This window comes from Papilio polytes, unplaced genomic scaffold (genome assembly GCF_000836215.1).
Source record: "Papilio polytes unplaced genomic scaffold, Ppol_1.0 DF824191.1, whole genome shotgun sequence".
Taxonomy (NCBI): Eukaryota; Metazoa; Arthropoda; class Insecta; order Lepidoptera; family Papilionidae; genus Papilio; species Papilio polytes.
In genome coordinates, this window is record NW_013525013.1 from 1,857,228 (window position 1) to 1,884,278 (window position 27,051).

Sequence of the window (27,051 nt, forward strand, 5' to 3'; positions counted from 1 at the left end):
CGGCGGCGGGCGCGGCGCTGTGTGCGTGCGGGGCGGCGCCGGGGGCGGGCCGGCCCCGGACACTGCCCGCCGCCGCGGCGCACGCAGCGCGCTCGCGACACTCCGCCGTACGCCGCACGCCGCACCGCGCGCCGGCTCACTCCGCGTTCACTCCGCGCTCGCGAGCCGCACGCGACACACGTCCGCGACATCCGCCTCACGACCGACGCGCTCCCACACACAGTGCCGTGCAGTGCTAAACAAACTTTTACGTGCAATGCCGATCCTCGCCGGACGGAAGGAGAACTGATCGAAAGGGTCGACCGCAGGGTGGACACGGGCCGTGCTAGCCCGCGCAAGCGCCCCCAGCGTGAGACAAGCCACAAGGAGCGCCTCTCGTCTGCGACATGGACGACAAGCCGCCTACCACCGAGGAGCACTACAGCCTTCGCTGGAACAACCACCAGGCTCACCTTCTGCGGTCCTTCGAGGCGCTGCTGCATGCGGAGACGCTGGTCGATGTGACGCTCGTGTGTTCAGAACGGCGGGTGCGCGCCCACAAGGTGTTGCTCGGCGCCTGCAGCCCGCTCTTCAGGAGAATCTTCAGCGAGAACCCGTGCAAGCATCCCGTCATCGTGCTCAAAGACTTTCAAGGATGGGAGGTTCAGGCTGTGGTGGACTTTATGTACCGCGGCGAAGTGTCGGTGGCACAGGAACAGCTGGGCACGGTGATTCGCGCCGGCGAGTCGCTACAGGTCCGCGGGCTGGCAGACCAGGAGCGCGAACGCACGAGGTCACCGGTCGGCAGCCCGGCGCGAAGCCCGGCGCGCGCCACGCCAGCACCATCTCCGCCTGTCAGCCCCGCCAGCCCGCAGCCACGCCGCAAGCAAGCGCGCCCGCGCCGACGATCAGGCGAGTCTGACACGCCGGAAAACCTGTCGATGCGGCGCTCGCCAAGTGGGCTGAAGGCGGTGCGACTGGCACGGCCGCGGTCGCCACCCGCGCACAAGCAGGAGCCCGAGGAGCCAGAACCGGAGGCACCACCACCGCCGCGCATGTTCCCGCCGCACCAGGACCTGTTCCCGCCCGTGCCGCCGGCCGCCGTCTCCGCGCTTTCCCTCACGCCACCTCACAGTAAGTCCATGTCATGTGCCTTAAATCCGTCCTTACATCTTAAAGTATTCTTTTGCATGTCGATATTATTTTTTTTAACTTACGAATTCAACACATATGAAGTTCGTTCGTGAATTTTGCATTACCTTCATTTCGACTGTAAAATTAATAACATAATAAACGTATCGCAATACTTTAAGCAACACAGGTCAGATTTTAATAAACAGCCATATCGAATCATTTGTAATATAAAAAATATATTATAATAATGTCAATTGCGACTGGCCACTTATAAATCGACGTCGATCCGTGCAATATACGGACCACCTATTCACCCGCGAGATAGAAAAAAACGTAAGGTCGCCAGTAACAATGCCGTTGTGGATGGATAATTACTTCGTAAATAATAATCACCAGCAAAAACTGACCTCGTTCACTCATTGTCGCTGCATGACCGATGCAAAGCTATTTATATTCAATGCTGTTGCCAGTTTGCGCGTGTTGCATTTAACGCCACTACAACATTTTATTCATCTTATTAACATCATCGTATATCTTGAGCCTTGACTTATAGCTGTCAAGCATTGTATTAATCTAAACAGTTGTATAAGCAATCATTCGAAGATTTTTTATCTGTGCTTAATGTTCTATTATCTGTTGTCTTTGATGTGATTTGCTACCCCAATACTTCTAATCGCTTCTATTATTTTCACTTAATTAAGCAACCATTATAAGAATTACTGAGTTTAGAGAAGTGGATTACTTAATTCTTAGATTTTAATAGAAAAAACTCGTTGAAAAAATGAATACTTTAATTGCCCTTTTTTGTTGTTCGCATTATGAAGTCACTTTCCATTTATTTACCTTACCTTTTTTTAAACAATTTAAATCTACAATATTTAATTTTTTTTTTGTTTCATTATTTTTGTTATCTTCGTTATTGCCTGCATGAGTAAAGCATGTTTTGTATAATAAAAAATTAAAACAGATTCTATTTCATCTAATAACTAGCTGTTCCCGCGCGGCTTCATCCGCATGAAATTATGAAAATTTTATTTTATTGTTGACATTTGCCAAATTATCAATAGCAATGTTAGAATGACATGACATGACAAACCTTGGTAATCTTGGTTCCTTGATGTTGGCAGCAACTTATGGTCTCTTTCCCACATTAGGGTTTTTATCCAAAATATTTACCCCCTAAGTTTAATGGCGTGAAAATATATAGCCTAATGCAAGTGCAGAGCTTTTTATTATTTTTTTTTTTCAAAAATATGCTGTAATTGCTGACATCTCTGGCAACAAAGAAGTGTGTGTTTACGCTTTATTATAATAGTATAGATTAAGCATCTATCTGCACAAAGCGGAATGCAACTTTCTCGTAAGAATTAAGATCACCTATTCATATGTCGAACAGTTTATAGGCAAAGGACTTCAGCACGGCCCATTACCTACTAAGTGGCGACATATTTAATCTGTGACACATTTAGTTCGTTCTACAGATTAAAATACGGTGCCAAAGATTACATATAATTAGCACTTTCTTGTTAAATTAAGATTAAGTCTAGGTTTTGTTTTAATAATTTTATATATTAGGTAATTTTTCTAGAGTAGTTCGTTTTTTATTTTTTATAAAGAAAAGTTATTAATTTTTTTTTAATCTTAATCTTTAATTTACGAACTTATTAAAACAAATTCTTTTAAAAACAACGGAATTATTCGATGATTGTTTGATGTTTACAGCCAGTATTTTGTATGGAGTTATGAAACTAAACTGTAATTAGTAATTGTAAGAAATATTTTTTAAGGAACATATTGAGTATTGTGTAAACAATATTTTGTTGTATATTCTAGCGTTGGTGTGTACGTAATTTGTTTTTCTACCTCGAGCGCAGTCCGCCGTCGAAATTAGTGCAAGGAGTGGTTTTGTACGTCAATTTTATTTTATTGTTTCCTCAGTTTTGCGTATGTGCCGAGAGCTTGATTGCGCAGTAATAGGCGTAGATTGCTCAGGGTTGGCAAACGTTTGCCACATGTTTTGACTTTATAATTGTTAAATCCCCGTTGAAATTTATTCTTTTTTTAAATAAATTGATCATCCTCGACCAATCAGAACCGAACACGTTACTAATCTCCTAAACATTTGACGTTTAGCTTTATTATGTGTTAAGAAATAACTAAATAATTTGCTTGGTTTACTAAATATTTCTCAATGATTAAAACCAATATGCAGCAATGATTTAAGCTATCTACCTAAAAAAAGTCTACCAAAATCATTATGTTATGAAAAGTACGTTTTAAGATATTAATTTTTAGGAAGTGGCAACCCTGATAGTAATGAAGGGTTGTACGCACTCACCTCGCGACGTGCGTGGGGAAACTAAAATACAAGGGGGAGTTTTGAACGTTTCCGCACTTGTCAGTTCATTTCGTATTCCAAATCTAAATTGCCCTAACTCTTACTAAGCGACTATCGTTTTTTAAGTTTTACACGATCATAAATGATTTAATAACACACGGATAATAAATTTCACTTCTACGTATTGCGTAAATTCATCCTTCGATTATCGACTTCGAGTCGGTACACTAACAGAATATGGTTGTAAGAGACACAATGACTCAAAGAAGTGTCATAGAAAATAATACTCCACAAATAACGTCTCGTCCCTGCGCTTACTGTAATAAAATAATGAAAATTTAATTACTTTCAATAATTCGTATAATTTAAAACAATTATTGTTGACAGGTTCTTATTTTCTAAAAGTTAATCTTCCAAACCGTCATAAAGTACTGAGATGGCGCTGGCGTGTCCATGGATTATTTCAGTAAATGAACTTTATTGTTTCCTTCGTGTGTGATGGGACCTTGATTATATTTAATGACGGTACGTAAATGTAATAAGGGGTTAGCAGGGCCTGCAATCACACTACCGACTTCCCGAATAGAACTTACGGAATTGTTAAGTAATGCGGGCAAATAGAGCACTTAACATTATTGTCATTATGTCGTAAATATCGCTAGCGATTGCCGTACGCTTAAAGTTTTATATTTTAAAACAATTGAACTTGGTATATCGCGTAATGATTTTAAATCCTAGGTTGGTGTGTGGTCTATGGGAAATTAGACACCATAGGGTTGTCCCCTACCACAATTATTGAAAACAGTTTTGTAGCATCCCTAATTATGATGAAAAAAATATATACAGGCGAATTGAGTACCTCCTTTTGGGAAGTCGGTCAACAACTAGAGATTAACGGACATTTTAATTCCAGAAAATGTAATTTAGTAAAAATAACATGTTAGAAATAAAAATTATGCATTTGGGATTAAATTAAACAACGCTTTTTTGAACATATTGCAAAAATCGAATACTAATTTGCTATTTTACTATTTCTAGTAATGTTAGGAAAATATGAAATAAAAATAAACCAATAGAACAATCAGGTAAAGAAAAACACTAAACCGAGTTTTCAGTTCATGGTTGAATGACTTCTCCCCCTACCCTATAAAACAAAACGTACCAAAGTACCAAAACACATGAGAGTATCCTAATTGTGTAGATTTTGGTTGCACATACAAACCATTGCAACAAACGTAACTAATTACTGTAATCAATTATAAATCCCAGACGTTCTTGATTTATAATTCTATTTTAAGGTTAGTTTAAAAACTTTACTCTCGTCGGGGAATTATGTCGAAGTTACATAATACGGTGATTCGGTTGTACGGAAATACCTCGTCAACATTTTTGCGACTAATGACGTCACAAGGATAATATATTTTGATTTAAATCTCCTTATGTGATGAACGCATACAACCAAATAGGTGGAACGTGAGTCCGCTGCCTAAATTTGTGGAAAATCAATTCTTTGCCATCTCTCTCATAGATAGGTATTCTAAATAAAAATAAATAGCTATTTTACTCGCTAACGGTCGTCTATTTATCAAAATTCAACCATAACTAAGTTTTTTAATAGAATAAATAGTTTTATAAACTTATTTTCTAATTCCTTTAAAGTTTTGAATTAGTATATTTGTTTATAACATTGATTTATTTTTCGATATCGAAAAAAAAATATATAAACGCAATAGTATTTGGTCGTTACCAAATATTTCCTAACCGTTTTCTATGTGATGAATTGGCCGGGACCAACCTATTGTTGATTTCTTGCTCCAACACAATTGTAGATTTTTAGTAAACAAACGAGAATCGATAAGTTTTTTTATAGTAACAATTGTTAACTCCGATATCGAATATTAGTTTGTCATAACATTGTGTAATGTTGAAATCATATTATTTACGTTTTGGTCTATAATTCTTTTTACAACTCTTTACTGATATAAATTTGAATGTTTAGAAGGATGGATGGATATAACCCTAGAACGGCTTAACGGATCTCGCCGTAAAGGACAGACGTATAACGGTCTGAAACACATAGACTAATATTGAAGTGTTTTATCTATGCGGACTCGCGGCACCACCTTGGTGTTCACGCCGCTCGTTTGCCCCCTTTTTTTATAAAAAAAAAAACATATAATAAAATTGGAGTGTTTGTTTATAATATCAAAAGAAATATTACAGATTTCGGGAAGATGATGTATTCGCGTTGCTGATAACGCAAATAGCATTAAAAAAAATGTCTGTCTGCCAGTCCCCAAGCCGCGTTTAACCGGGTAATGTATGAAACGGCTAGGGCGATTTAGACAGAACTTTCACTGGAGGATAGCTGACATGGATAGGCATATTATAGCCTACTTTTATTTAGTTCTGCGCTGTCAAAATGGCGTTAAAAATCGTTTATTCCTAAATCTTCGTAATTTCAAAGTACACAGGAAATGTAGCAACAGTGTGTTTACTAAAAAAAGTTATTAATTCGTAATTTCTAACGCTGTCAATAAGCAAAATATTTCTTTACAATTAAAAACAACAAAGAAATATCAATAGCGATATTCTCTTGTAAATTCTGAGTAGACATGGTGACATGGATTCACAAGACACGCGAGGCGACCATCGCCGCCCGGCCTTCATGGCGGCAAAAACTGCACGGCGACATTGACAGCCACTGCGCTCACGCAAGGGTGACAGACGATACCTAGCACAGATTATACATTTATATCGTGATTCACTTTATTAGGCTTCATTTTATGTAATCATAAGATAGCTAGCTTTCGCCCGCGACCCCGTCCGCGTGGTATTAAAAAGAAAAAACAAAAGATAGTAAATCCGTTCAGCCATTTAGGCTACAAACTCTAACAAACATCCATCCATCTAAACTTTCGTATTTATAACATTAATATGATTAATTACCATACTTTTCCAATCCTATTTTTCGCTAAAAATCACAAAATAACATATCAGTAACATTTTTTACACAATATCGCATTATTATATTTTACAATTTTTCTTAAATAACTGAAACAATTAAAATACCAGAATAGTCGAATTTATTTTGATTATTACGTAAACTTTACATTTAAAAAAAATTAAAACTCAATATAATTATAGTTTAAAGGTGTGATTCTCGCAAATATGTTTCACATTTTAATTCTACACTTAGATTCTCTCTTAGCGACAATCATTCTGAGTGCGATGGTTATTGATGCATCTGACAATAAATCGCGTCAACAGATAATAAATCTCGTGTTAATTTAAATACTCTTGTCTACACACGAGATGGCGTTGGATTCGCTGCGCCCGCGCATTTACATTGAATGCGCAGACTTTGTGGCCCGTACTAGTGACCTACTTGTTGGACCTTTGTACTATCTTTTTTCACTAAAGAAATTTATAGAACACTAACTGTTGCTCGCGACTTCGCTTGCACGTTATAAAAAAATAAAGCCTATGTTATTCACAGATACAATATCTTTGGTAAAATATTTTTTGGAATTCGCCTAGTAGTTTTTGAGCTATTTCAATATGTACACAAATACAAATCTTTCCTCTTTATAATATTAGTAGGTATAGATAACTTTCATATAATTTCACGACTGCTTTGTTTTCCCGTCCTAACTAAACTAAACACTATATTTCGGTATAATAGTGATTGATTTAAACGATCCGGAGAGAGAGAGAGGGGGGGAGAGAGAGAGTGAGAGAGAGAGAGTGTGATTAAGTAGTATTCTGTTTGTAAGATAAATAAACTAAAATCAATTCAAAAAAAAAATAAACCAAGGGTGTTCTAATATCTACAATTTTTTCATTAAAAAAAGGCTATCGGATTAAATATAAGTTATCGTCGTATTGTAATTTTCAAATAATTAGCGTTTGCTGTATTTCAATATAAATCGGCTACATTCACTTTCATGAAGGAAAGTGAACGCCACACAATACATTTTACGGACTAATTCTAGGTGTTTGGAACACTCTGTAGTGCAATATATTGAACGAGTAAAGTTTAGGTAAATTTGGCTCTTGAAGCTTATTTGGTTATGAATCTAGAAGTGTTGCTAGTTGTACGTTAACCAATGTTTTTAATACATGGGCAATATTAAAAGAAGCGATATTTTCAACGAAAAAAGGTTGTAGTAATAAAACAATTGAAGAAAGTAAATTTTTCATATTATAAAAATAAATATTGCATTTAAAATATATTTGTAGAACTACGGAACTATATCAAAATACGTAAAAAAAACATATAAGTTCACAAACTACAATTGTACAAGTTTTTTATTTATCATAATGTTATATGTAAAGTAATTACTTTATGGAATTATTACATTTTTATTTTTATTAATCAAGCCAACATACGGGACGGGTTGTTGATTACTTTGACTTTTAAATGACAGGACCTGTCATTCATTGTGGACTCTGTTAAAAAAAGTACACTATCAAGCATGTATGCTTGTGTGCTCGTGTTGTATATTATTTTTAAGTCTAAACGAAAAAAAGTTTCAGCGTGATCATGTGATCAAACGAGTCTATCAAGACTATCAAGTCTTTACCTCACACGCAACTAGAAGTAGAATGATTTATTAAAGACAATGGCTGCTATTTGCCTAGTCCATTTGTTTATAGTCAAAGGTGTATTAGAAGTGAGATCGGCTCGCGAGTGATAATTATAATTACCACATTGATTGTGATACGTTTTTTGCGGCGCCATGTAACAGCACGTGTGGCTTTTTTATTGCGATTCCACTTACCGATAGACAAACACAACATGTTACATTTACCGTTGATTTCCATTGACGTTTATTATTTTCTCTCTCAATCTCCCTTGAAAAAAGACAAAAAATGTTTCAAACACCGAAAGAGCTAAACGTAAGCTCTTTGGACAGACTTTTGTTAAAAATTACGAAAACATTTTATTTTGGTACGTCCTCTCCTTACCTTAATAGACCTCTGTTACTCGTTTAACCGATATTTTGTCTCTCTCATTACCTTCAAACTTTGAGAAATAACAATATTGATACACCTATCAGCAGTGAAATCCTACTGTAAAAACATACGTAATATAATTGCTTGATTTAAAACAATTAATTGTCATAGTTCTTTTATTACAAGGCATTGTTTGCATTGATTTGGTTTATATCGGTGGCCACATTATATACAAATAACATTGCACAATATAGCTTTAGATTAAATTCAGGGGTTTCAAACCTCCGGCCCGCAGGTATAGAATACTTATGGAATAGCAATCCCATAACTTTGATTAAATTATTTTTTTCAATGATGGATTTAATGTAATGTCAATACAAGAGGATCCTTTTCCATCACTAGAGTATTATGGATCCTTGATAGATTTTGGTACAAATCTTGACAAAGATAAGTTATAATGTTTTGATTTAATCAGTCTTAATTTTTTATTTATTCAATTTTAGTAATTATACATTATTAAAATTATAATAAAATTTCTTACTGAAAATAGCTGATATTTCATATGTCACTAAAAAACGAAACAAAATACTCAAATTCATGTTTACAAAACGGACCAATCATATCTTTGTAACTAAATAAAAACTTAAATAATTACGATCAGATATATTTATCTTATTATAAGGGTCATGAATCGTTGTTTTTCCAAATCAAAAATAGCATTGATTTTATTTATTGGTACAATAAATATTAATGTGGCCCTTAATCCTAAACGCTTGGGCAGCCCTGGCTGGAAGTGAACTTTCTCTTCTTATGTCGTAAATCGCATATTATTGTACTGTGTAATGGACTAATATTGCATACGATAAACGATATCTTTGTTTTATTTTACAACACGCAAACGTATGGTACCAAATTATTTTGTTACGACACTAAATTGTTTCTCATTATTACATACATGGTACTAATAATAGTCTATAATAGGAATTGATTTATTAATAATGATGTCAATGTAATCGTTTCTTTGTGTTTGGTAACTGTTAATAAGCTATATATGTCATCATCCACTTGCCCTTATCCCTTACGGAGAGTCGGCACAGTATGTGCTCTTCCTTACATCTCTAACAGCCGTCATATCTGAATCCACTCTTTAAGCATATCCTCTTTCATATCCATCCATACTTTCTTCGGTCTTCCTCTACCTTTGTAGCTGATGTGACGGTAATATTACTGTTAAAATTTTCCCACTTAAGCTAGCAAGCGTTCTTAGACAATGTAATGAAGGATTCTGTTGAATGTACAGATTTAAATTGTACGAAACTGAAGTGATTTGTAAAAAAGCCATTGTGCTTCATACAATACGCAACCAAAGATTTACAAATTTCAGTTTTTTGAGACAAATTTCTATGTTATTAAAAAAAAACAATCAATATTTTTTCGCAAATTCTACCGGAATTTGTCAATTTTATTTGATTTCATAAGATTAACAATTTATATGTATTGTTAATTCGATGGATTTTGTATATTACAAAATAAATGTTGTAATTCACGTTTTTCGTATAATTATATTGCAATATTTTGTGAAATGCAACCGGCTATAAATTCGGCTTTTGTTAACTGACACAAAAACTGATACCGTAGGTACACGCAAAAAACAAGAATCACCGGTGACGTTAAAAATGAAAACACGAGCGTAAATGAGATTGTTTTTTTTTAACAACGAATATCGTAATTACTTTCAAAAAATACACTTAAATAAACAATCTTTAAGTTTACATAAAACCGACCTATGCTGGGATTTTGCAGTTTCCATCAATTTACTACGTAGAGAAACATTAGTGTTAAGTTGACTTATCGGTGTAAAACTCGAGTTATGTTCGGAAACGCATTTCATGAAGTTATCGAACCAAACTCACTAACGAATGGTTAAACGTAACTGAGAGACTGGTCACTAGTCATATCAGGGGTAAGAAACATTTTTTACTTTCCTAATTATAATAAAAAAAAAATTAAGTGCCTGTCTCACCACTGGCTGATAGACGCTCAGATAGCTTAAAATGACATCACTGTCAGATAGGGGAACAAAATTCGATATTTCCATCAAATTTTTATACGTTGGATTGTTATGAGACAATTTACAATATGGTGGGACAGGCCCTAAGTCTCCTAGAATACATACACAACTTATTGCTTAAGACATCCGTGATTTAATATTTAATATAAGCAGTTAAAATAAATATAAATTTAAACGACGCTTATTTCTAGTAATTGCCACTCACATGGGACTGACCACAGCATTGTTAAGGCAATAATTTTCCATCGAGCGACTCGATTTGCGACTTAAACGACTTGTTTAATCTACATCACCGAGGAAATCCAGTGGGCGTTTCACTGGAATGATACGGAGCGCGCAATGTAACAATAATTTATGTGAACATTTCTATCGACCGCAATTTATTTAGCAGGTGAGTTGGTCGTGAAAGGTGAGAGCCGGGGACACGCTCCATTCAAACTATCCAAATGCTATTTGCGACCACAAATGTTAGATAATCGATAGCATAATTACTACTGCATTTTACTAATATTAAAAAAAAAAAAACAGAGCACCAAAACTGTAAACGCATATAACAACGATAGCAAGTTCAATTATAAAAAAATATAGTGGCTAAATTTTAACAAAACTCTTTTTCATCTGTTCAATTCGACTTCATCCTTACTGATCCATAATCTTTGACGTGGATCAATAGTAAATAAACCTTTGCCTATCCCGAGTTTAAAAAAAAACGAATCAATGACGTTATCAAGAGTGCACATGTAAGTCGTGACCTGACACATACGTCGGAGACGCGTGTGACTCGCACCTCCGTATTGGCGGTAATTGACGCGGATATTTAAAACCGCGGGAAATAGTGGTAATATAAATAAATTACGTAAATTGCGGCGACCATTGTGTTAGTGCACGCCACGCGAGTATTGACGCCAACATATGTGAATGTGTAATTATTCCGTTGACGAAGCGCGTTTACTCACGGAACTATGAGTAATGGGAAAATAAGTATAGATAAATATCATTATTCGCCTACGCACTTTCAGCTTGCAGCCGACATGTAGGTGCGGAACACATTAAGTCTGATTTATATCTGATACATAATCACGGAGAATATATGCTAAGCCCAGTCTGTACCCGTTACTTGCTCTTTGTTCACTTGAAATATGCATTTGCTTCAAAAGTTAGTCACATAAACAACATTAACGTAGTGATTTAGTTCTGTAAACCCAATCGAATTCAAACATAAACTCGATCGTTCGTCGTCAAAAAGACAATTGTAAAATAACCTTAAAGGAAAGTAATTAAAATTGTGTAAATTCTCTTAACGAAAAAAATTACAAGAAAAAGTTATTTGTTTTGTCGGAACATCTCACAACAAAGAACAGTTATCCGAAATTCCCATCACGTAACCGGAACAAGAGTCACACATTAGATTTAATTTTATACGAATTTAATAACAAGAGTGATGCCCGCCGACTATTGTATGGCTACATGACCATGTGAAAAAGCTCTGCTCGATTTTTTTTTGTTCGCGATAAAGAGGTGCCGACACAATTCGGAGCGAGATTGATGCATGCATGATCCTATCTGCCCGCTGCGAGCTCCGATGTTGATAATTAATATTCCATAATCCATTCATTCTGAATACATTCCCTTTCACTCGATTATTACTCGTCTTTTATCACCGGTAGCGGTGTAACGACAACGTTCGAAAATTAATTCCGCGAGTTAAATACTAATGAATTTCAATGAACGGCCCGTGAATGAGAATCGAATGAGATCACGAGAGCTGCGTTCGGAAACCGCCGCGAATGAACGTCTCGCGGCGCGGCACAATGACCGCGGCACACACCATCTCTCTGCACAGACAAAACACGAAAAAAAAAACTTAACAAAAAAACTACATGTCATGCATGTGCTGGTCGATTTCAAAGCGTCATGGGAATCGAGCGGGAAACTAACTTTAAAAAGCAATTATAATCTGTGCTCGATTTGGGAAACGTCATCTGAAAAAAAATATAACAGTTATTCAAATATTGGAATTAATTGTACAAGTCAGGTGCATAAATCGCAACTTAATTTTGAGTTAATTTATCTTGCCGACATTATATAACATCGACTGTCTATTTTTTAAAAGTGTATTTCATCCATAATAACAATCATCTGTTCGTGTAATTGACAAGCACACATGAACGCGACGCTTCGTACTTTATAAACGAATTATTAACTAACTAGTTATACAGTTCAATCGATTTCACGAAGCTCACCGATCGCTTCTCGGAACTGGCTAAATGATTTTGACAAAAAGGCGCAAAGCGAAGCGCGCAAAAAATAATAAACGAGTACGTCTAACAAGAATGATGCTTACCATCATGTCACCTTCTATTTGCTGACAGTAAAATTGAAAAGAATTGCATCTGTATGTTTTATACTTTAATATCACTAGATTTTACAAATGTTTTTAAAGAAAATATGATGAAAAAATGTAATTTTCTCTCATACAAAGAGGACGCAAACGACACAAGCCACAAACAAACGTAAAAAGGCACAAAGGGGAGCCGGAGTCCGAAAGTGGACTTTACTTTTTATAGCCGCAAAAAGCTTTGGTAAGAAATCGAAATCAGATTACGTGTCCTACGATTGTAAAGTTTTGGCCACAACAGAATGCGGGAAACCACAATTTTGTACAATAAACGTATTTATAACTTGTTGACCATCTGCGAATTATCTGTATACTCGCATGAATATTAAAAAAAAGCAGTTTGCCTTTTACTAAAATAATATTGTCACTTAGATTAAGACGCGATAATCTCATGTAAAATATTGGCTGTCTTTTTAACTCTCATAATAAAAAAAAATAAATCACTTTACTATATTCACTAAGTATCTAAATATGCAAATCGAAAGATTTGCAACAATGTAAAAAGTGACTACTTTGAAGTAATATTAGTACTTTTATTCCACATTGTACTTTCGTGACGTATTTTTGCACTGAATTCGTACGTACTTAAAATTCGTCTCCTAAACCGCATTCTCTACGTAAACATGACAAGCATTCGGTCAAATTTTACAATGAATTATTACACTGTTATGAGTTCCTGGTAATTTTATTAATATTCAACGTAATGAGTGATTACACTAAAACATTAAGTGGGAACGTATGAATCACGTGTACATGACTCAATAGCGCCGGCGAGTCGAGACCAAATCACTATTGTGGTTCAACCGCAACCACACACGTAAACAGCAATTTGGATTCAATCTAAACTTTTTATACATCTAATATCAATAGGCTTCTCTTTTCTGTTAGGGTTGCCTCCCAATAAACGTAGACTGGAAATATCAGCGAAAATAAACTTCCAGCGTCAAAGAAAGCGTAGCCAAAATTCTTGCCCGAATCGAAAGTGCCAACCCTAAATGCGCCACATATGAAACTACACGGATATAATTAGCCATGTTAAAAAACCCAAGTTTTGTTTTCTAATTCTAATCATATCAATTGATAATAAGCAAAGGCCAGTTTACATTTAACCATTCGTAAGTGTTTTTGGTTCGAAAACTTCATGAAATGCGTTTCCGAACTTTGAGTTTTACTTCGTTGAAACTTAGGTCAACCAACACTAATAAATCATAAGGTAATGATAACATAAATGGAAACTTCAGCAACCCAGTATAAAGCGTACAAAAGTATTTCTATCTCTGTTTTTTATCAGAGTGAGAGGGCTGACAATACTGTTTTTAATAATTTGTTAAAAAATCTGGACAACTCTCACTTGGTACCAACTGATCGACATAAATGTACTCAAATAAAATATATGACATACTCATGATATTTAACATTTTTTTTAGGAAATGCACTTAAAATTAATTGTTTCATGCAATTAAAATAATTAGCTACATTAATACATTAAGTAATTATATAAAAATCGCACACATTACATTTTTTACACGTTATGTGTAATAATAATTTAAAGCCCATTGTCCACAACAAAACAAAGACGTTATAATTGTAACGTAATTCATTTGCATAATCTGTGCTCGCTCAATAAAAAAACAAATAGATCAAGCAAATAAACTTTCTATCTTTTGTAGCTTTCCAATTCAATTATTTATTACAATTGTTATAAATAACTTTGAGGGAAAACATTAAAAATAAATCCATGAATCCCTTCACTATGAATAAACGTAATTTCACACAATGCATACAACATTGTCGTGTAGAGAAAGTCGATATCGGAATATAATCGATTTTTATTTATTCGTATCGTTGCATGTTTAAATCGATTCTCGCGAGCAACCGCAGTAGTTTAGTGTTTTATTTTCACATGGACAGATTACATACGAAACGGAAGTCCGCGGCAACCGCGTACATGACCGATGTGGGAGAATGTTATTCTGATTAGTGTTGGCCCAAGCCGGCCAACAATGTTGGGCTTTGCCCAAGGGTTGGCATGTGCCTTTAATTGTAGGTAACTCAATACCGAATAGATAACTGTGTTAAATGCATCATACTGCTTATTTTTGTGGACAACCCTAGTGAGAATTTATTTCCTAGATGTTTAATATCTAGGAAATAAATTCAAATCAATTTCTCAATTTCTACTAAGAGACATACGTTACTTCTTTGACAAATTTACTCTCCGTTCTACGATAAGTTTGTTCAAAGCTCGTCGATGTATTCTCTGCTTACACCAATCCCATTAACGTGCTCGGTACGGCTTACCATATTCAATAAATATCAATCTCTTAAGGCAATTTAAAAATAAATCGAATACTAATCCATCTAATTAGAGCACAGCGGCAACGATTTCTAAAATAACAATAGTCAATTTCACGATAAGTGTGAGCGCCACGTAGTGAATAGGCGCGGCCGAGCGGCCATACAAAAAAAATGGCGGATTGAAATTAAAGCGCCATCACTGACAGTTGGATAGTGATGTGATCTGTCGATGCTGTCAATTGTTAATCGATTTGAGACATCGATAACGTCTATACTAAAAATAATTTAGCAATCAACTTTGAACAAGTATATGCAAGATTTTATATAGAGATACACTTTAAATTATGAGTTACTTTAAATCATAGTTAAAAAAAATGTAAAATTCGTAGAATCTGTCAATTTGCATGGTACATTAATACATTTTATGTGAATGTAAATTATATTCATATAATGATAGATAATGTTACCACGGCACATCACTATTCGGACAAATGAACGGCCTTTCCTTTTTGTTAGTGTTCCGAAAACAATAGAGATCCAAACAGCTTCACACGAGATGTAGGTAATATGGAAAGTAACGAAAACGCATTTCAATAGCCAAAAGCCAAATTGGTTGTGAGCTTACGAAATTAACACGTTTGAGGCTGTAATTTATTTGTATGAATTCTCTCAAGCACCGGCCGTGTGTGATCGCATTAATGTGCTCGTAAGCGATAGGGATGTCGACTTTCACTCGATCGCGTTAAAAATATCGATATTTTATTACTGATGTGAATTGTACTCATAAATGCGATACATCGATTTCAATTAACTTTTTAATGATTCAATAAATTGTCCGCACAATAAATCAAGCAGTGTGCAACATTCTGCCTGTACTAAGTTATGTTTACATAACCGTTGAAAGGTCTGTGTTGCCAGACTTGCAAAAAACTTTAAATTGACTTTCTTTGATATCTTTTTCAATATTAACTGTAACGAATTCCTGTGCATGTCCGTACTCGAGCATTCACAAATTACACTTCATACAGTCTCTTATTTGGTATGATTCATGCTCGGATTTTATTAGGAACCTTGCACTAGTACTATTTGGCACGTCGTTGAACCCGGAACCGCTGAATGACATACATATAATATTATGTGTCATAACCTTGTATATTTCTTATTGTCTATTTAAACGGACAAGAAGTAAAATACAAAAAATTTACATTTAAAAATATTACTAAAAAATAGACGCTTTCTACTAAAAAAGTTACGATTATGACAAAAATATCACAATTATTTTAATATTCTTTCAAAGAACTGTAAAATGTTCAGGCCGTTCTAACGTTAAACTAAACTTAAGGTCGTAATAACATACATAAAAAAATAGAAAATCTTGATTGACAATACAAGATATTTGGACATAAAAGACTAAAGATACTGTACGAATTAATTTAATAAAACAGCTTGTCTAGTAAATCTTGTATTAACCATGAATAAGTATGCTAATTTGCATCGCAACGTATGCGTCTCGTCTATAATAATTATACAATTTGTGTCAGCGATCATAATGGTACGTCTTAACGCGGTCGAGTTCAACAAGATGTAATTTTTCTTCCATAACCGTTTCCAATCAAACCTCAAGGCGTTCTAGACAATAGGCGAACGTAGCTTGCAGTAGCGGCGCGGTGCAGTACACCCCTGATTATTTATGTAACGAGGACTCGTATTGGTCACGCGATCATCTTGAACAATGCAAGGATACGCTGCCCATCGCCGCGGCCTAGACTTCTTTCCACTTTAATCATTCCCCACATCGGTAAATGTGTTTCTCTGAAAAACAATAGATTAACCCGTTTGCTGCACATTTACGATTGTTATAGCTCTCATTATTAAGTACTTTCGCGTCCTTGCTCAGCCGCTATCTATCATGTGATCTATTGTACGGCCAACATCGGTTCCGAGATTAAAACGATATAATTAATGCTGATTCCATACGACCTAGTTTCGGCTCCGCTCGATAAAGTTAATTTACAGTTATAGTTGTAAATCTCGTTGCAAAATAAATGGCGGGCACGCGCGGCTCCGGCCTGACCATAGACAACACGCGGCGACTCCCACACAACCTCGATACGTCAGCTCCCGCCCGCGTGTGTGCCCTGCGCCGTGCCGGGGCCTTCAATGACGACCCTTCCGAAACATCACGTGTATGCCTATATGACACAAGTTACGACGTCATCCCTCCGAAGCTACTTCGTGCTGTGTTATTGACCCCTAAATTCGGTCGGGTTATACTTCGCATGTGAGGTGAGACGAAACAACACATGCGTGGGAGAGAGAGGGTGCGTGACATCCGAATGAATGGGGTAAAGTTCGGCAAGGTTACACATGGTCGCGGAAGGGTTGAGAAGTTTGGGTTTTCGTTTTCAATACGCACTCGGGATGCGGATCGATTGTGAACTTGGAGTCGAGTTAAAACCGTTAAGTTTTTCAAGCTTTAGAAACTGTTTTTAATGTAGCAATTGTTAAAAATCTTATGAAATCTACGAAAAAATATCGTATCGAATGCGAACGTATTGCGTTTTGTATCGGGCGGTGGATATGTTTCGTAAATCATTGTTTATGGTCGGATAGTTCTGTGAAGGCGTCCGATAGTCTAGAATTAGAAAGCGTCAAGCTGACCGTCGCCCACCGTCAGCCGTCGCCGGCACAACTAATTGACCGCAAGATTTACTCTATTTTCCAAGAAATTGTTATTTTATAATAAAAATAAACGATAAATATGAAAATTCTAGGCCATTAACTTATCCTAATTTCGAATTTCTTGCTGGATAGATGTTAAAGACGTCGCAGTAACTGTTCAGAAATATCACATTTTAAAAGCTTTCATTATATTATCCATCATCCTTAAAATGTACAATAAAATCAGTCATTTTTTTCTTCTTAGGACATTCTTTACATTCACAAGATATAAAACAATTCCCGCCAAAAACAGTAAAGACATAATTGACCTGACTATAAGTTTATGACAAAACACTAATTTTACTATCTGTAATGATACCGCGTTTCATCTAATTTGACCCAAAAACACGTATAATTTTTGTCCAATTTCCATGCAATATGTATAGGCCGTTGTATAATTATGCAAATGACAAATATCGTTGGCACTAACGAGTGCTTTGGCGATTGACAATTATCCCTTCTTTGCGGTATATCCGATATTTTGAACTGGTAACACTCTGAAAACTAAATTTAACAAATCATTTTAAAACGCTAAAGCAACATCTTTAAATATTTTGATTTTTGTTCTTATCTGTTAACCATTTAAATACTGTACATACTTTATTTTAGATATAAATCCAAGTTTAATATTAGGATTTCAGTACATTTGGACTCTCACTGGAGCCAATCAACATTATACCAGTTGTATGCTAGCGCTGGTTTTGAATGCTGGCATCATGTATTACAATATATAGATATCTTTTATTCTCTTTCTCTCTAATAATATATACAGAACAAAATACAATTATGAAAGGTGATTCATAACGAGCAAAGGAATGGTCAGAGGTTACTCTGTCGAAACTCTAAAGTTCATATTGTTCTTACAATTTCTAGCAACAATTCACAGAAATGTTCTCTATACGAACTACCTCGATTGTTTTCTAACAATAAAAGAAAGACGATACTTTTTCTACTGTATATATCATTTTGGTTGAAATAGATAATAAAATAATTGCAGGAGTAAATGAAAATCGATTTTTTATTTTGAAACTTTTGGTGTTTAAAAACTCACAGCGACATCTAGTGGTGAAAAGTAAAAACACATTTTCGATGTGTTCGTCGTATTCTTTACTGTAAAGTATAATAATTATGTAGATAGATTAACTATTAAATTATAAAGAGTCATTAAACGCATGTAAAACTATTGCGCACCAAGTCAGCGTCGAATCAAATTTAAATTTAGTTTTATTGGTCGATTAAATTTTATCATTAGTGTAGCGTGGAAGTAAATGTCATTTGCTTGTACTCTATTGCCGGTGATTTAATATTACAAGATTTGTTTTAATTTCAATACTGCTTTGTACATTTAGTATATAAATGATAGCGGTTTTATGAAATTAATACCAAAATACAATTAAAGAATAACATACTTCAAAACTATAATACATATAGCTATATTTACTTAATATCCTATAGTATTTTAACCATCTTTATAGGATTTATTAGGTCAAACGAGAAAATTACTGCTTGGTCTTAAATTTAACTAAAACTTCAACGATTCATTATTATGTTTTAAATTTAAAAATATTCAACAATATCTACAACATAAGAAAAATGTATAAAAATACTTCATTCTGTTCATACACCGTCATAAATAGCGAGAGTAGGATCTCTCAATTTGCCAGGAGTAGGTATTGATTTTGTCGCATTTCACTGCGGACACCTCAGCGCCACTCGCGGCGAACAGATGTGCCTCGAACCTTACTGTATTTATTAACAGACAGATATTTTAATAGCACTAGTATTTGCAATCTAAAATAACATAAAAGTATTAAAAACAAACATACTTCATACTAATATTATAAATGTGAAAGTTGAGATGGATGAATAGATGGATGTTTGTTAGAGTTTGTAGCCCAAACTGCAGAACGGATCTCAATGAAATTTGGCATAAATGTAGAGGATAGCCTGGAAGAACATATAAGCTACTCACATTGTTTTTTTAACGCGGACGGAGTCGCGGGCTAAAGCTAATTGAAGATTATCATTAAAATTTCTCTATTTTTGTAATAAATTTTTAATACATTGATAAAATACACCAGTGAAATAAAATACAATGAAGATTTAAACTCAGTATGGTTTAAGCAGACAATATTTATGAATGTTGGAAAGAACCGTTGTAATTAAATAAGTGAATAATATAAATAAAAATCCCGTTAGACCGATCTAGTTGGGATTTTTTTACTTCTTGAGTCGATGGAATCAACATAATTAATCGATCCTACGGGAAAACATTCCCATTGATCGAACAATAGGCAAATCGGCCCAAAAACTAATAGAAAACTATTTTTAATAAATATATGGCGCAATTTGAATTTATTAAAACTTGAATAAGCTCTGAGCTTAAAGCTCATAAGCGGTTTATGTAGCTAATAATAAATTATATTGTCTCTTATTACATTCCACACAGCTTATACTGAAATAATTTTCTGTCCGTGGGCCGTTCTTTTCAATTTCAGTATTGATTTTCTAGTACATAGATTTTATGACCTTAAACAGTAGTTAGGGTTAAAGGTGCTTTTGATCCTAAGAGGCTTTTTATGTTTTAACATATCCAACCATTTAGATTTCCAATATAAAGTTTTGTAGATTTCAAACAAAAGTTCAATGATACTGATAGCGCCATCTAGTGTCGAGTAGCTGAACTATAAAATTCCTTCCAAGGTTTTGTGCTGTGGTCGGCCCGCACCTTTCACTATATGTACTACTTCAATCCGTTATAATTCGTATCGAAATAATTTAGTTTTAGAGACCTATATATTTCAGGTTTTTATATAGAATAATATAGATTCTGTACATAGTTGGATTTACCTACGTAAAAACTTCGGGCAAAAAGACCTGACCAGAGACAAATAATTATTTTCCTCGTAAAGCATGTATCAACACTGTTAACTTTATTCATGCCTGTCAGTAAAGTGGATAGTCTTTTACGATTATTCTACTATTAAGAGTTTAACAACCGATATTACTCAGCGAAATATTACTGCCCAATAATATAATAATCATCCGGTAATTATTCTTATGTTTTATATATACGAGTACCTGTTTTATCACTAGTCTTCGAGGCTACGCGACTGTAGGGATCAATAGTTTTGCCACTTAATGTCTATTATGATGTCTACACACATTTATTTTATGTCAATTTAAATAATCCCTTAGTGCAGAATAAGTGAAAAAGAAATAAAAACCGGCTGTTTTTAGTTAAAAATCCATCCTTACGACTAAAAGATATACATGAATGATATATGTTACTGATATATTATTGTAAAGGTTTTCCCATTAATATTCGTGTTTTATTTAGTTTATTTAATATTAAAAAATAATAAAAGCATAGTCTATGTTACTCACAGATTACATATCTTTTTAATGGTGAGAGAATTTTTGAAATGGGTCCGGTTTTTTGAGTTATTTCAACACGTACAAAAATATATTTTTTTCCTCCTTATTCTATTAATATAGATATAGATACAATTGATTTACTTGCAGTTTAATGATTATAACTCATTTGTGTTGTTGACTTGTTATTTGCATAGCTAATGTGTTATTTTTTGCGCAGTGTTCGGCATCGAGTCCCCGCTGGGGCTGTTCCCGCCGGGCATGGAGCACAAGATGTACCCGCTCATGGATGTCGAGCACCGCGCGCCGCCGCTCGACGCTCAGCTCTTTACCAACGTTAAGAAGAAATGTAAGTAATGCCAACATTTTACGCATAATTTGTGTCGTTTCTTAACAAATGCAAAACGATTTTATTATTGAGATTCGTGTTATTTTTCGATTGTACTCGTAAAAGATGTAGTTACTAACCGGTTAAGAGTACGGAGTACGGACTTTTTTCTTAATTCTATGAATTTCTCTTAAAAGATATTGCGAAATTAAAGTTAATTTAAAAGAACTATTGAATTGGGAATTCGAATAATTTTTAATAATTTTTTTTTTTTGAGAAAGTGCCTCATTTTATTATAATTTTCTCTACGTTAAAGATTAGAGAAATTATGCAAAGTTTCACATTGCACAGTTAACAATAGGACATAACATAAATAATATGAATAGCTCAGGGTTCGTAAGCGGGTAGCGAATGGTACACGCATTGTCTCCTCGATGTTTATTAAGACGATCTGATAGTGACTAGTATCGGAGCCGGCAGAGGCTAACGTATGCTTTGAATGCAACCGCTACACGCTTGCAAGTGACAGGGTTGCCAATATAAAAATAATTTAATTCAATAAACTTAGCTCGGTAGAAAATATGCTGTTAGTGACTAGATCTATCGGCAAAAATGTATACTTATGTATAGAAAATAACAGATAATAAATAATAAGACAGCATCAAAGGGACATGGCTCTTGTTTTGACATAAAAAGGTTGTTACCTAATGATCCAAAGTTACCTTAACTTAGGCCCACAAGTCAATTTTTTGTTTAACTATACGCAACTAAATTGCATATTAAAAGTGAGAACTATACAACAGTAAACATAAAAGTCATCGGTTCAGGGGTGTCTGTCGTAGTCATAGAATCTAAGCAAAAAAATACAATCGACATATTCAAGTTAATTAAAAATGACAACCCTATTTTTCACAATACACGTCGATCGATTAGCGACGTTTCGAGACGCCGTCAATACACGAACTCTAAAGACAACAAACAAGCCATCCCAATAAGAATCCTGCTTTTAATTTCACCTCCGAAAGGTCGCGTGTCACGGGACCACCGTTAAAAGAAATAAAAACAGATTAACATATTGACAAAACAACGTTTCATGATTCGAAAGGCGATCGGTATTGAATTAAGTTCGGAATTTTATTTATGTCATTTTAAAGTCGTAATTGATGCAGAGCGGTTTCTTAGGTCTTCAAGGAGATAATTAAGCGTTATTAAAAGAAAGAATAGATTATATAAGCAAGACAGAAATGTCGCTTCATTAAAAAAATAAACAAATAAATATTTTATACTTTCTGATTTGAAATCTACGAATAACATTTCAACGATTGCGTGAAAGTTTCAAATTAATACGGGAATCGTCGTAACCCGATCATTTAGTCGTGTGTCGCGAGCGCTTGCTGCAGCCGAAACACGGCTATTAGCGGTATTGGGTAGCGGGTAGCGACCCCGAGTAGCGGTATTAGGTAGCGCCGGCACACGGCACATGTCGTGCCCCCGCACTTCGACGATCATAAATCACTAAACTCTACCCCAGTAATGTAATTAACTAACTAAACGTTTCGTAATGCATGCGAGAACTTTTCCATGACATCTTTATTGGGCTCTAATTCCTTATTGACGATGAATTTATACATTTAAACGATATTCGATATACAATACGATCAATGTTTCAGTTCAAAATACGCCGAAAAATGTAAAAGTTTTTGAAACATTGGTTTTCTAAACAATTTTATTTTACAGGGCGACCTAAAGGACAGCACAGCGCGCCACGCGGAGGGCCACCCCGCTCGTGGACGAACGCTGAGCTTACAGAGGCGCTGCAGCATGTCTGGAACAAGAAGATGACCACCAGCCAGGCCTCTAGGATCTTCGGCATCCCCTACAACTCACTTCTGATGTACGTACGCGGCAAGTATGGCAAGAGCCTCAAACTGGAGCAGCTACGGAAAGACTGCATCGGCGGACCCCTCGACGTACTCAATCTCAACACCGGCAATAACAACAACAACCACCCATCAAAGCATCACGACAAGGACGACCAGCATCAGAATCAAGGCCAACGCCCCGCCAGCTCCGAACCTGACATCACTTCAAACCCTATGTTCAACCCCTTCCAGCAGGGCTTCTATCCAGAGTTTCCGCCCGGCTTCCCAATGCCTCTCAACATGCTGCATCTTCTCCCACCCAACGACAAAGCCCGAGATCTCTATCAGTCTATGCCGATGGCGCTAGATTCCCTCTCAGGGGTGACGAAGGAGGAGGACTGCAAGAGCGATAGGTCGAAAGAAAACTCTGCGGATGAGGAGGGCGACTATCGCGGGCCCTCGCACCCGCCACACCCGCCCGACACTCGCACGCTTCTACACCACAACGGACAAGATTAAAAAAACAAAATCGCTAGTTAAGGAGCCCGGGATTTTCTCGGCGCTCTATTGATCAAACTCTATGTGTAATTTTTATTCGAAGCAGACGGCGCGGTGCGGCACGTAGGAGAACGGCGCAACTGAAATTAAATTAATGTATTGCGTTTCTTATATTCTCATTGCGAGCCTTTGAGTTATCAAGTGCAATATTATCAGATATGAAGTTCAAAGAACTCGATCGCGATACACTGAAGGGATTTCAGTAGCGTCCGCACAACAGCAAACATTTGAAAGTCAAAACTCCGCGCCGTGTCCACCGCGTCTGGTCTTAGTTAAATTTATATTTAAAAAGATGTGTTTATATTGTAAATGTATATTTAAAATATCGCATGTAAGTGATTAGGCGTTAGTAAATTCCGACGGTGTGCAATAAGTATGAAAGGTGTTGTGATCCTTGTGTTTGCGGCCGCTGCGGCGGCTGTCGTCTCTCTTGTTAACATTCCAAATCAACATTCCTTATATTTTATTTAGACATTAGTTAATAATAATTAATTACATTGTTTTAACTGTAATTATAATTCGATGGCGAATCTCAAATACGTCTTGCCGATCATTGTTTTAAGCTATGTTTATAATTATTGATGTATTTAAACGTTCCCGATGTAGATATATGTTATATTTGCAAGTTTACTTCTGAATTTCACCAAAGTTTGTAAAATATTTCGTAATAATAGATATTATTCGATGATAAACAATTTTTAAATGTAAATAGTTATTGGTAATTAATTGAAATTATAATGAATTAACCTTAAATAAGGAGACATTCGGTGTCTAAATGGTAAATAGTAGTGTATTTGTAATTGTTGTAGTTTTAGTGAAGTGAAACAGTGAACTGTTCGGTTATCGATGTCGATAGATGACGAGGGAAGTCCGCGACGCACTAGTCACACACGCACACACAGAAACAAAAATTATTTAAACAATCCACCACAGTGAACTGCTATTTAACATCTACAATTCCTAACTTTTTAACCCATAATTGTATTAGAAAATATCACATTACAATTTTTGAACAACTACGTAATATAAAAATTACTAAACTCGCGTCCTGGTACTGATATTTCGTGATCTCATTTGCAAAGGTACATCACTCGGGTGGTCCCGTCGACGAAGTGACGTCAGCAGTTTTCGATTACAGATTATAAAAAGAACTGTATTAACGTCATCGAAATATAATAACATTACCATGACAGTGCGCGCCCGGTTTAGACAAATAAAGTATCTGCACTCAATGTTCAAATAAAAAGGAGCTTTCAAATTTTTTTAGTGAATAAATACGAAGGTTTAGGGTAAATGGATCATTCCAACCTGGCTTTAGATAATTGTATACAATCAATTCATAATTAGTGATACATGACATGAGCCGTCATCGAGGTATTTATCGTAAATATTGTTTAGTTCACATCACTAATGTGTAGCTGTAAAGTGTTTTAATGTAATTTCTTCCAAATAAAACTAGAAACATTATCATGTCTCTTATAAAGTATACTCTATTTGTTTTAGACTTGTATGAATCAGATGTATTACTTTTTACAGCGAGTGATTTCCGAACGGAATTATTTCAACTATTGAGTCACGTATGAATTTATCAAAATAAATTAACTATTCGTCGTTACATATTACAAAACCGCAAAACTCTTTAACAGAAGACTGAACACTATTTACGACTCTATTTTATACAATTGTACAACACATCAGACTCCGAGCAATGCAATGATTCTCAAACGCAGTAGTTTCCATTTAGTGTCACTTCATTATGTAACAATATTATCATTACAGGGATTTTTATATATTAAAGATTGTATTATTGACTATGTATCTATAGTTTAACAGACATTTTGCTTTTATTATTTTAAAGTTCCATTAGAGCAGCACCGGGTATTAAATGATTATCAAAATTAACGTATAAAAGGTCGTTGAACTCTTCAACTATGTTACGTCACGCGAATAATTGTTTGTAAATTAATGTAAGAATTTTAAAGAAATTAGCCGGTATTTAATAGATTGATGTTCATTAAAGTCTTAGCGATTCGAAGGTTTTAAAATATTTGATGTGCCAAAATTTCAGATAGTAATCATTGTCCGCGGCAGCCGTTTATTCATATTTTATTTTTTTTTAAACTTACTTTAAAAAGGAGGTTTTAAATTCATCTGTATTTTTTAATTAGGGTTGTACCTCACGTGTTGTGACTCGTGATCGAAATATTATGTTGTCGATTTGTAGATTTTACCTAATTCGTACAAATTCAGCAGTATTAGAGTGATTTTGTTAAAGTTTTAATTGAGACGTTTTAATTAAGTTTTGTTATTTGTTAATAATGTACGACGATTGAAGATATCATTATTATGTGTATGTTACGAATTTGATTTTCGTAAAATATATTTTTTGCTTTTCAACATTTTTTTTTTCTTGATTTCTTTACGTACATCTTCAACATTGACGTTGATTTATCTCTGCTTTGTTAATTCTTTTAATGATTGGAAGTTCCTGTAAACTTTGCCTAATAGTGTAGTCTTATTTTTTTTTTTCATTTTTAATCTACTTTGAATTTAAGGCACTTTCACTGCTACTTTTAAACGATTTTCATTGGGAGCCAAATGTAAGTACGTAAATTGTAATAGGTACATAATGTTAAGATATTAAGTATTTTTAGTTGATAAAACTTGTGATTGAATTATTTTAGTAGATTCAAATATTTAGTTCCTTCATTTTTGTTACGAGTATTTATATATGTATATTGTAATTGCAATTATTTAGGCTTTTAGACTAATTGTTCTCCGATAAAGAGTATAATAATTATAAGTTGTGTAATTTAATTTGTTGTATTATCTAATATACAGATTAAATTAAATGATATCGTTACATTAGGATGTAAAAAAGATTATCTATTTAATCTTAAAGTAATACGAAAAAAATATTTATGTTCTTAGCATCATTATGTCGTATTTGAAGTGAGATGGAGCGATGTAGAAAAATTCGTTTACGGTCACCGAAGTAAAGTGTAAAAAATAAATAATATGAAATACCAA

General features: G+C 35.1%; 1 protein-coding gene across 1 annotated transcript; it reads left to right on the top strand.

Moving 5' to 3' along the window:
• The first annotated feature begins 116 nt into the window (after positions 1-116).
• LOC106110937 (protein jim lovell) lies at positions 117-27,051 on the top strand. The gene is made up of 3 exons (XM_013292897.1): positions 117-1,113; positions 21,494-21,622; positions 23,339-27,051. Exons 1-3 carry the CDS (start codon positions 387-389, stop codon positions 23,980-23,982), a joined length of 1,500 nt encoding a protein of 499 aa, XP_013148351.1. The 5' UTR covers positions 117-386; the 3' UTR covers positions 23,983-27,051.